This window comes from Delphinus delphis, chromosome 9, assembly GCF_949987515.2.
Source record: "Delphinus delphis chromosome 9, mDelDel1.2, whole genome shotgun sequence".
Classification (NCBI taxonomy): domain Eukaryota; kingdom Metazoa; phylum Chordata; class Mammalia; order Artiodactyla; family Delphinidae; genus Delphinus; species Delphinus delphis.
The window spans coordinates 38,684,300-38,697,318 of NC_082691.1; the positions used below are offsets into that span (position 1 = coordinate 38,684,300).

Here is a 13,019-nt window from a genome sequence, read left to right on the forward strand (position 1 = left end):
AGTCTTCAAGGCATAAAAGATTCATAATAAGCTATTGAAGAAATTTAACTGTATTCCATTGTCTGAAAATGCTTCTTTAGAAGACGTTGATGTGTCATCACAACATTATTGGAATGACTGACTTTTGAGGATTTCTTTTGATGGGAATTACTTGTTTTAGATTCAAGTGTTCTAGCATCTTTGTTAAAAACAAAAGAAAATAGTCTCACTTTTTTCTTTTTAACCTCAAAAATACAATGTGGTGAAATTGTGTCTTTTCAGAGGTTTTCATCTAGTTATCCAGTCTAGAGGAAAGAACATTTTCTAGATAGACATAATTGATGAACTGGAAATCAATATAATATCCCCATCCAAATCTAAATTGGTATCTGTCTTCGAAATTTAAGATTTTCTGGCTTTATTCCAATTATTAGAGTACTTACTCATTTTCTTATGAGGTGAAAGATGGAAGAACATTAAGTGTAGTCTGATTTATGTAAGATGGTGGCCAAGTGGACTTGGCTCTGAGGAGTCTCTTTAATATACCATATTGTCAACACGGAGCAAGACAGAGCAGGTACCATAGTGTCCTGTGGAGCTCACCTTGAGGTAGCTGAGAGTGCTCTGGCCTAGGAGTTAAAGGCAACTATCTCTGTGGCTCTCAGTTTCAGGTTTCTCTTCCACTGAACATAAATATTTTTAAAGCTAAATACTTAGATGAAATATTGCACAGAAGCACAGTGAAACAAAACAGGCAAAAACTGAGCTAAACTAGGTGAGTAGCAGATGTGGGGCTCTGAGCGTCAGCTGTGCAGAGCTTCCACACTGGTCTTCCGGTGGCCCCTGAGCTCTGAGGAGCACAGTGTGAAAACCAGTGAATCAGAGGATTGAGGCTCTTCTATCGCTAGGGCTGATTTTTTTTTTTTTTTAAGTAACTGTTTTCCATACTGAGGTATTATGCAAGGTCAAAGAAAACCTGCAGATCATGCTTACAGAAGAAAATCAATCTCAAAACTGATTATTAAACTTTTCATAAAATTAAAAATAAGGAAAGGACACTCCATATTACTGTAAAAGAGTCATCAATTCAGAATTAAAGCATTTTCAGTCCTCTTCCCTTTGAAATATGGCAGCTGTTCTATTTAGAAAAACAGAAGGCTGTTTTTCAACACAGTACTTTATAAGTTTGTCAGAAATATCTTGTAGTTTATTTTCCTTAAATCAGTGTTTGTTGAGAAGTATAGTTGAGGTTTTCGATAAGGCTTTATGAAGAAAATATTAAATAAACATCAAAAACTTCAATCTGTGTATAGTATGTATCCACAGCCAACAAGAGAATGTAGGCAAAAAGGTGAAGTTTAGGGCAATTCCCTGGCGGTCCAGTGGTTGGGACTCTGCGCTTTCACTGCAGAGGGCACAATTCACATTTTGATGTCTTTCTTGTTTATACAATTACTTATTTAATATTAGTGTAGATAGGACCTTTAGGTAATAATTCATGTATTTTATTCATAAGACTGATTCCAATGCAAAAATGTTGTCTTGCAAATATGCTAGAAAAATCATTTTAGTATTTGAGACCAAGTTTTTTTCATTAAAAAAACCCATTGTCAAGATAGATTTATTTGGAAAAAAGAATAAGGTACTTTCACAATTATTCTATTTAAATTTGGAATGCGGTTTTATCTCTCAAAGCAGGAAGGAATAAAAAATCAGCTATGGTAATTAGGCATCTTCATGTTAATTTCTGATTTGAGTGTACCTTACATAGCAGACAGTTATAGGAAAAAAAGGCTTTTCTCACTTAAATTGCAAATATTGAGTGATGATTTCAGATATCTAGTTAACTTTGGGTTTTCATGGAAACAAATGTGTTTTTTTTAATATTTAATATTAATATTTAATACCACGAGAGGTAGCTGTGTCCCTATTGCCTGTCCGAACGCCGGGGGTTAGAAGGTGTTCAGAGGCATTTAAAAGAAAGAGTGGATGTAACTGACATGACTGGAGGCCTCTACCACAGGTGCGTGTGTGGGTTTGTGTTGTGGCAGCCCCGATTTTCCAGCCTTTTCTATTGCCCCCGAAGCCCCCATGTGGCTCTGCTCTAGGCCTTGAGGGTCTCTGCTTCCTGTCTTGAGCTCCGCAGCCTTGTCTTGTCTTTATTTGATAAAATAAATATTTATTTATTTATTTATGGCTGCGTTGGGTCTTCGTTGCTGTGCGTGGGCTTTCTCCAGTTGCCGAGAGCGGGGGCTACTCTTCCTTGCGGTGCTTGGGCTTCTCGTTGCAGTGGCTTCTCTTTTTGCGGAGCACGGGCTTCAGTACTTGTGGCTTGCAGACTTAGTTGCCCCGCGGCATGTGGGAACTTCCCGGACCGGGGCTCAAAACCGTGTCCCCTGCATTGGCAGGTGGATTCCCATTGGCAGGCAGATTCCCAACCACTGTGCTACCAGGGAAGCCCGAAACAAATGTGTTTTATTCAATTCTTATAAAAGAAATTTATCCTCTAAAATGTTGTTTCTACAGGTTGAGTTTTGCTCACTGTTTTCATTGCTCTATTCCAGTCCTTAGAACAGGATGTACAACATGGTAGTTATTTGATAAATATTTATTGAATGAGTGAATGAGATCAATACATTCTTTAATTTGGTAAAATGCATAGTCTGAAGCTTTAAGTGTCTGTTTTCTATTTATTTCCCCAGATACGAGAACTGCATTTTGGGCCAGTAACTATAGTACTAGTTTTGGTTCACATGTGCTTGTTTTAGACATAATTTAACAATGTCATATTTGATTTTAATAGATTGGTTGAGTGCTTGAGGAAATTTCCATCTGTCTTACAGGTTAGCTGCTACATTAGTTCTGGATTGTAAGGTATAGTTTTGGACCAGGGTTACCTGCCAGGATACAGGCATAGCAGGGAAACCTATTTTGGGTAGAAGTGCCCTGAGCCACTTACCTGAACAAAGTTTCTGTACAAGTTTAGTTAGGATATAATCTGGAGGAAAATAGTCCAAATTATAGACATGGAAGGGTATTAATTAGTGAGTATTTCTCAAAGTGGGTTTTTAGACCATTTGCATCATAATCATCTGAACACGTGAATGATAAGCTCCTAAGACCTTATAGTACTTATTAACATATTTCATTATTTACTATGTTCTTCAGTTCTGTGATGTAGGAAAAGTGATTCTGCAGTGCCATGCACTTGACATGTTCTGTACCTGAGCTCACTGGATGTACTCTGGGAACTATCTGCTGTAGGACCATGCAGGGTATATTACAAGGAATAGGTTACTGCAAGGAGACTGTATGTTCTTAAGCAAAGATCATGATTGTTCTTATATACATGGTGGTACCCTCCAGGCTCTTTCAATCAGTTATGTATTAATAAAAATCTTAAAAAGGTGAACGTTATCTGGAAGTATACAGATAAACTCAATTCAGAATGAAGACCCTCAATGTGAATTGGTCTTTCAGAAGTATCTCATTTCAACTGAAAATGCAATTTGGTAATTTTTTTAATATATACTTTTCCTTCTTTCCTTCCAACATAAAACCTACTATTAAACAGTAATTCTAATACTTTTATTTAAATGCTACCACATTTTCTTTGATATAATACTTATATTAATAAGACTTTGGTAACCACTGCCACATAACGTCTCAATTTACTTAAAGATTTAAAAACAAATCTTCAACCATTTGTAGAAACAATACATATTTTTTCTGAATAAACTGACGTGTTGTAATTTAAAAATTGTCAGTATTATGTGTTTATAGTTTCTCCAAAATCAAGAATTTCCTTGGGGGCATAATTTTATTGCTTTCACATTCCTTCCTACTCTGTTAAGTCTAATGAAGTTTATCTGTCCTCTAGGTGACCTACAAACGAGATCTGTATGCAGCTGAATCGATTATTAAGGGTATGTTTGGCCTTATGACTGTCAGTTCCTATGTTTCAAAAATGTAAGCCAGTTGAGAATTTCTCATGACATTTTAAAGCCCAGAATTCTCAGAAGTATAAATGCTGTAGGCCACGGAGGTCTGTGAGTTGTTTGTTTGAAAAATAATTACATTTGTTTTGTTTCCTGCTTTGAAGTATCACTTATTATGATTTATGTAACATCGGTTTTAGCTTTTATAAAGGAAATACTTTATTAATTTGAGAAACGTAGGTGACATTGACACTATTAGAAGTGAAAACTGATATTTTAATTTATAAATATATTATATTTTGTTTTTATTTATTCAGAGGACTGTCTACCCCCTCCCAACACTGCCATATCAGTATATTAGACAGCATCTTTTGCATGAGAAAAAAAATTTTCTGAAATAGAGAAATTGGGCTGAATGATTTTTAATTCCTTTTAGTTCTGACAATGACTGCAATTTTGTTTTGTAATTTTAGATATTATATATGTAATAATCCCTTTCTCATTCTTTTCATCTCTGACTCTAAGATCTCAGCTACACAGAAGTACTTTATTTCATAATCAACAAATATTTATTACTGAGCTTGACACCGTGCTAGAAACGTAATGATGATGCACAAGGGACATTCATTCTGTACTTTTGCAACCTCCACAGTTCAAATCACAGTTTCTTAACCTTGGCACTATTGGCATCTTAGGCCAGGTAATTCTTTGCTCTGGGGACTGTTTTGTGCATCCTAAAAGTTGCCTGGCCTCTACTCACTAGATACCAGAAGCACTCTTCCCTCCCTCCCCTCCCCTGCTCTGACCATCAAATGTCTCCTGACATCACCACTGTTGTATGTATACATGGTCCTAGCCAAAATCAGAGGGGTCCACCCCCAATGCCTAAGCAAGTGTGGTGCTTTACAGTCTATTTGTAATTTATTCCTTCAAAAATATGTTACAGACAGAACGATGTACTCAGATAGCGACTGAGAAGTGACCTTGTAAATTCAGATGTTGATTGAAGTTGAAAGAAATACTGAATGGAATTGTGAGGGCAACAGTTTTTATTTTATTTTATATCTTATTTCATTTTATTTTATTTTATGGAAAGCCTATTTAACAATCAATTGGCTTCACGTTCAGAAAACTGAAATCTTTTCTCTGTTCATAACATTCTGTATTTGTAGTTTATCGTCATGTTTTTTGTCCTTCAAGAATATTGTGTTTCAAACCATTAACGTACTTTAATATGTGTATCTGTGTATGTAAACAGATCATCTATAGCTATAAATCAAAATGTTGACATATATTTACATATGAGCCAGGCTATGTATAAACATTACTCTGGAGAAGTTGCCTAAACCATGTTGTAGTTGGCTATATTCTCAGCACAAGGAAATTTAAAACTCAGTCTGGTTTCTTTATAAACGCATATCTCCATGACCTAGGTAAACCGGAAGTGAGCCGTTTTGTGAAAAGTTGGCAGGTAGTTCAAGTGAGGCTGCTACATATCTCAGTACTTCGCCTATGTATTATCAAGAACAGGCTTCTTATCATGTAAAAGCCTACATTTTAAGTATAATTGCAGGGGGCTTTAGTTTTGGAAATTGTTTGCAGAGAGAAATTGTTTTGTTTAGGTAACATGTTCTAGTATGCTACTTGTCAAGTATTTAAAAAGTATTCTACTTTGATTCTTAGGGAAAGTAATCGGTCTGGATGTAAACAGCTGATTTAGAGAAGAGTCTCCTTATATTCTTTCAGATTTGCATTTCTATTAACTTCCCAAGAGATTCTGATGTTGCTCATACCCTTTGAGGACCACTGCTGTGGTGCCTTCCTACTCTGTTTGGGTTTCTAGACCAGTAGTGTGGTGATTACCAGAGAACTTGAACACAGAATGTCTGGCCCTGACACGTTAAGTCAGAATCTGCATTTTAACAAAAACTCTGGCTCATTAGTTTGTACATTAATTTCCAGAAGCATTCTTCTAGGCTACTCTCCAGTCTTTAATAGTTGATGTTTTTTCCTAAATAATATCTTTTATTGTATTTAGAGCTTCAAGTCTTTCCATGCTGTCAGTTTCAAATGTTCGTTGGCTCAACTGGGATTGCTACCTGCCTTCATGACTTGAACTAATACTGTCTCTGAGGCCTCATAGTAGAAACAATTCCGGGCACAGGAAAAGGGAAACTCTTAGATTTTTAAAAATAAAATTCTAAAATAGAGTATGATATATAGCAGGCTACCTATCTGAGCTATCTACTCACCTGTTTGCGTTTTCCATGTAAATGTTCCATGTAAATGTCACTTGTATGACACAGCATTCACTGGGTACCTACTTTGTGCCAGGCATTGTTTAAAGCATTTTATATAGATTATCTCTTGCTTCTCCAAGAACTCAATGATGTAAGTAGTGTGGTTGTTTCTGTATTATAGGATATTCAAGGGTCCTAAGCAAATACTAATCTAAGAAGGATAGAAAATTAATTCTTAATTATAAATTTTTCTACCTTCGTCAGTTTACCTCTTTATATAGCTGTTCTCCCTTTTTTCCTTAAGCAGAGATTATTCAGATTCCCTTCTCTGAAATTCTTGGGCTACATGTGTTTAGGCATTTTGATTACTATGTATTTTCAGAAGCTACTGCTGTTTGTCATACATTATATCACATTACCAGTGGGATTTGGGACCTTACCACATAAAGAAACTTACAGTATATGAATATTTATGCTCAATATTTAGAATGACTATAAAGCCCCTAGCCAGTTCAAGCTTAGGACTCATTTTGCCATCAAATTTTTTTTTTAACATCTTTATTGGAGTATAATTGCTTTACAATGGTGTGTTAGTTTCTGCTTTATAACAAAGTGAATCAGCTATACATATACATATATCCCCATATCTCTTCCCTCTTGCGTCTCCCTGCCTCCCACCTTCCCTGTCCCACTCCTCTAGGTGGTCACAAAGCACCGAGCTGATCTCCCTGTGCTATGTGTTGGCCATCAAATTTATATATGAAAACAATTTTAAAAACGTTTAAGAACTTTTTGGATTTCAGCATTGACTGTAACTTGGTGTGACCCTCTTTTAGATTTGATTCAGTGAAGGTGGAAAGAATGTCTATTCTTTTTTCTATCCTCTGACATTGAGTTGAACCAAATTTATTGGTATTTTTTCTTTAGAATCTAAGGAACATAAATTATGGGAATAGATGGTCTTTCCCTCCCACCTACCTTACCTCTCTACCTGCTTCCAGCACATGCATATTGAGCTCCAGTGTATATATCTATCTTTTTTCTTTCTTAAAATAGAGATGATACAATATTTGAATGTATGCACTTTCGTCAAGGTTTAAAACCAGGACTTGGAGCACATGGCACTCATGCTAGGTACTTTATATGTTATTTCATTTGTTCTGTATAATGCTGTTAACATAGATATTACTGTTCTGAATTTTGCAAGTGGGAAAACTGAAACTTAGTGAGATTAGGTACTTTCCTCTAGGTCACATAGTAAGAACAGGATCCACAATTTAATCCCCTTCTCCCTTCACCTTAAGCCTGACTCTATTCTGGGACGTGGCCACTTTGCACTTCTGAGTCATGTCCCTGCTCACATTGACCACTGAAGTGGATACTGGATTCAATCTCTCTCTTTGGTGGGTACGGCAAATGGCTTATAAAATCCAGCCTGCCAGTTCAGGTTCTGTTGGGTTAAAACCGTGTCTTCAGCTGGGAAGAATGATCACACAATTGATGCTGAAGATGTTATCTCCTAGTGCTGTGCTAATAAGCACACAGTAGTATTCTAGAGAGTCTGGGAGTGTGGGAAAAGCAGATAATATTGAAACTGCAGATTTCTAGACAAGACTAGAGAAAGAATAAAAATTAAAATTCAAAATCAGAATAATAGTTTCAAAATGATGGTTTGGGTACTGTTTCTTTCATTTTTAAATTCTGCTAGTTTAACATTCATCACTGAGCCATAACAGTTTTTCCTCTTCTAGAATGGAACTTGTTTTCTCTGTGGTATGAGTGCTTAGTATTCTGTAAGTTGTCTTTCCTGTGCTGCTTTATTTACTTCCATACCAATTATTGCTGGCCAACGTATTATATTCTGATGTAACTATTTTCTTGTTTACTAAGTGTTTTTCAAACTATAAAATATTTCTAGGATAAATGTCAAAACTTGTAAGAGCTTTTCGTATTCCCAGATTGACTTGTCACTGGAACAGCATGTATATTTTGGTCCTTCTTAATTTATGTTCAAGTCCGTCTCTTCAGTAGGGGAATTTTGATGTAACTAACTTCAGGCAAGCTTTTGATGCTAAAATCCTCAAATTATGGTTTATAGCAAGTCTCAAAATCTGACTTTTATTTTATGTTGTTAGGTAAGTTTTATTTTTAAGCTTAATTTATTTTACTGTCAGTATATTTACGTGGATTTCCATTTATAGTGAACTGTTCAGTAAGAGGAAACATGTATATAAGTAGTACTCTCAGATTTCTTTTACAGTCTTTCACACACACAACTTTGAAAAATGTACAGTGAATCACAAATTTACTCTTATGTAAAGCAAAGCATTTTTAATACTTCTTTTTCTGAGGTAGAGAATTGGATTCGGTCATTGTTCTTTAATGTTTAACTCTTTCAGGCTTCGGTGTGTGAAATTTAAAACATAAGCTTTTCTAGGGAGTAGTGTGGTTAATTGGTGCAGCAAGACTCTGGGTTGACTGACAGGTTTGTGAAGAGCCACTTAACAAAGAGATACTGTAGTTTTGTCACATAAGCTGGTTGAGCCCACCCAAGCCTGCTCTGTGGGCTCAGACCTACGCAAACTATTAAAATGGTTACAGCAGTAACATACTTTATCTAGATTTACATGTACCATGCAAACAGTCCCAAACACTTGATTTACTATGTTGACCATATCATGGCAAAAGGATCAATACTGTATGCTAAAATTTTCTAAGATGGAAATCCCCTAAGGGATTTCTAAATAAAACATTGCATTTATTTTCTACCATCATCCTTGATCACATATTTTAATATTTTTAATTTTCTGGCTGGAGTGTTTTAAAAATAATTGTATTTTGTTCTCTCCTGGTTATGATTGTACAAACCCAAGTAGGCTAGTACTGTAAAAAAGGCTCATCATAGTTATATAAAAATGGAAAAAACAGGTAACATTGATAATCATTTCATTTTTAACTGGCTTTAATTAATATTACTTAAAATAGTTAATATTAATGTTCATATAGAAATTCATGTCTTTCCCCAGTCATTATGTAACGTTTTCCATTTGCTAAGAACTTTATTTTAAAGGAAATTGATTTCTTGGAAATACCGTATTGCCTATTGGTTCAGAACTTTAGACTTTATTCTGAAAATAGATTTTTATTTTCAACATCATTGATACAGGTGATTTCTTTCAGTGTCAAGTATTTATGCACAGTTAAGCTATAAATCCCCATATGCCTGCTTTTTTATGTTTCATACAATTTTTTAAAGGAATTAAATCAGTAAGCAAGCAATTGAATTCTTTTCTGCTTATACATTGAAAGTAGCTGAATATGCTTTTCAGTTGTCTCTGACTGAAAGGAATAAAATCAAATCACATGTGGATAAAACTGATTCAGTGTTTCTGAGATTTAGGAAGATTCGTGGTGTTATAGTGTGTATTTTATGCATATGGAGAAACTAATGCCTTTGTTTTTTAGTGATCCTTTAATATCTTCACATAAAATCATGGCATTTTAAGTGCATAGCCTTTTCAAATCTTCTCAAATTGAAAAGGTGAGAAACTTTAAATCAGTTTTCTACATCTGTAGAACTCTAGGTTTTTCTTTTCTGATGAGAAAAAGTCATCAGGTTTTTCTTGCTAAATAGCCAGTGATGATGCCATTTTATTTTCAACCATGCTTTTTGGACAATGCAAAGCTAAGATTTACATGGAAACTGTAATTTTTTGATGTGTCTGGGTATTGACGATGATACTTCATTTTCCAAATTTTCACGTTAATACCATAACTTGTTTGTAAATACTACACTTTTTGTTCTTCACTCTCTTGAATAGTCCTGCCATTGTATCTTACGTGACTCTGTATCGACATTTGCATCAAGCTTCAATTAGTGAGAACAGGAAGGCTGCAATATGATTTAATAGCAATTTGTTTTCCTTGGACTCTTACTGGAAAAAAAATGTAAATTAGAAAGTTAAATATTCGGGTCAAGATTAAAGAAAGTGGAGTTCACTTTTTTGTTTAACTTTATAATTTCCTTAATTTGTCATTAGTGAGATGCTAATTCAAGCATAAGCAAGTAAATCTGTCATGTTCAAAAACTTCTAAGGTCACAGTGAGGTATTAAGTAACTAGTTAAATAAGACTTAATAACAGACAAAAGCCAGCCAGTTAGGCTTAACTCTGATGTAGGTAGGAAAAAACAACAAAAATGCAAACATGACACTTACGCTTTAAGTAATAATACAATACATTTTATAAATATCCTGATGAGTCACTAGCCTTAGAAAATTGCGTTTCCTTCAAATTTACTTCTCTTAACTAAGAAAGAATATATACTTTGAAAAGAAAAAAAAAGTTTTGCATCGTTTTCTTGGAAAACAGTAATATCCTTACACGTAAAAACACGTGCAGGAGACAAGATGTCACATGTCTGATTCTTATTTTCAGTTGCAAGGTAGGAAACTTCATTTGGTATTCAGTGACTCATTTAAAAATGTGGTTAAGATCTGATATAAAACATCTTAAAAAAAAATCTGCCTTCCCGATGTCCTCCAGGTAAAATATGTACAGTTGAGAAGGAAGCCAATTTACAAAGACCACTTTGACCTTTTAATGTGGGTCTGTATTTCTTTCTCAAATCTCTATCCCTGTTGTCCACTTGTCCTGTAGTCATGGCTTGTTGACTGCTTCTCTTTGCTTGACGGCCTGCTGCCCTTACTGTTCTAAGAGCTTCCTTTAGATAGGTGTTCAGAGAAACCTTAGGCATCTTACTACAGATGAAACTGAGATGGGGATTTCAGTGCTCAACAGTGGTGATTCTGTTTGACTCCTTTAAAATTGTTCATGTGAGACAGAAAATAGACTCTAAGATTGGCTTTTGATTCAGTGAACTGAACAGGAGAATAGAAGATGACTGCCCCCACTTTGAATGGATTAGGACTTGACATCTTTTGGAAATGACTATTTCTGGATTTGATATAGTTGTTTCTTACTTACCTATGAACACAAAAATTTTGGCTCAAGAGGTCAGTATAGTGGATGAGGCCTGGTGGAATTCATCGTGTTAGATGTTTCTAAGAAAATGGAAAACTGACTTTTGGATTTTTTGCCTACTTGCTTCTAGAACTAATCTAGTATTTAGGTTTACTTCTCTCTTCACCACTGAGTTTGAAAATTTTTTGTAAAATACAAATACCATCCTGAGCACTCATGTGTCCCTACTCATGATTAATTGATGGAAGCATATGTCTAGGTATTCCTTGCTCCTTGTTAATGTGTCAGTGGGTTTATCACACGGTAAAGAGGAAGCTGTGCATGTTAGGGATTTTACATATTACTGTTTTGTGAAGTTAAATGAAGATTCCAAATTGCATCTGTTTTCTAACCCTTCAAGTAAGACCAGATACTTTATGTATACCGAGAGTTCTAATATTCAAGGACAATTAGAGGAATTTCTAAAAGATGAGTATATTATAAATTAGATTTTGACCTCATTTGTTAACTTTGAGATTATACATTATGCCTCCTATATAGGACTTTTAGTTAGAATAACACTGAAATTAAACACTTAGGAAAACACATTATGTATGAATATATTTTGTTAAACTGTATATCCTAACCAAAGGTGGCTAAGTTGTAGGTTGCGAATCACGTTAAACCGGGGGATTGAAAGCTCTTAAAGAATTCCATTGTACTTACAACTAGATTGAAACTTGAGAAAATTTCAAAAGAGTTTGGCAGATGAAGCTGTGATACATTGAAAACTTGGGCATTCCGGATATCTATGCTAGGAGTCCTTTGATGCACCTCCGGGGTAGATGGTTGGAATTGTGTTAATGTTCTTCTCTGCTACTGTCAACTCCTGGGAGAGCAGAGAGATAAGCGGAGGCAGAGGAGTATCCTCTGTTGGAAGGTCCACCATGTCTTTTCTCCTTCTTCCACTTGGAGTTAATAGTATGTAGCTGTAGCATTGAAGGGACCTGCACAAGAGGACAGCTGACCTTCTGAGTTGTTGTCTCTATTTTATATCCTTATGGGCTTCAGTTAATGCTTAATTGGTTTTGGTATTGAGAGTGTTGTCTTCTCTGGTATATTGTGACCTAGTGAACCAGCTGAGACTTTTATGTTACTTTCTAAGTCTCTAAGCATCTGATTTAGGGTTCTGTTGAAGAGTATTCTTAACTCTTGCCTGATTAAGTATGCAAATGAGAGACAGTGTAATTTTGCTTTTGAAGTTTAAAGGTTTAGATGGTCTCTGCTCTTTTGGCATGAGGCGGGCAGCATTGTTAGATAAGCAGCTATCAACCACAACGTGGTCTTGTTATGTGACTAGGGAGTCATGGGAGGCATGTAACCAGGTACTTCATTTCTACCATGTTTCATGGACTCTAAGGTGCCATTGCTTGTAAGAAGCAATGTTATTTTTATACCATTGAGAAAAGAAAAATGCTGGCAATTAAACTACAATGTAATGTTTTATTTTCACTTAGAAACTTATAAACATATTTATTAAATGAGCTCTTTTATGTTTATTTAGGCATATATTTTTATCACACTTATTCATATGTAAAAAGACACAGGCAGAGTTCTGTTTCTGGGTAAGATGGAGCAAGCTCACTCCACTCTGTTTCTCCTAGCAAATGAATCTATATGGACAGAATACATAGAACAGCTGTTTGAGGCTTCAAAGTAAATAGTACAAGTGGATTAATGAGTAAGACCCAATTTTGAAGTACTACCTAACTGGCAGTGAATTATGTCAGGCTCTGTTATGTTCTGACCTGGCTCCAGTGCAGCCCTGGGTCCATTGTCCAGAAGTGGGCATTGGAGTTGACAGACCTCCAAGAAAAGCCCCTTAATTCTGATCAGAGAA

At 35.4% G+C, this 13,019-nt stretch overlaps 1 protein-coding gene across 5 annotated transcripts in view; it reads left to right on the forward strand.

Annotated features, from left to right (window-relative positions):
- Nucleotides 1-13,019, forward strand: part of CRPPA (CDP-L-ribitol pyrophosphorylase A) — a 362,199-nt gene that overhangs the window by 98,111 nt on the left and 251,069 nt on the right. For all 5 annotated transcript variants that reach the window (XM_060020425.1, XM_060020424.1, XM_060020426.1 and 2 more), the window contains exon 5: nucleotides 3,860-3,905. In XM_060020425.1, coding sequence (XP_059876408.1) covers nucleotides 3,860-3,905 — 46 coding nt within the window. The remainder of the gene's footprint in view (nucleotides 1-3,859; nucleotides 3,906-13,019) is intronic.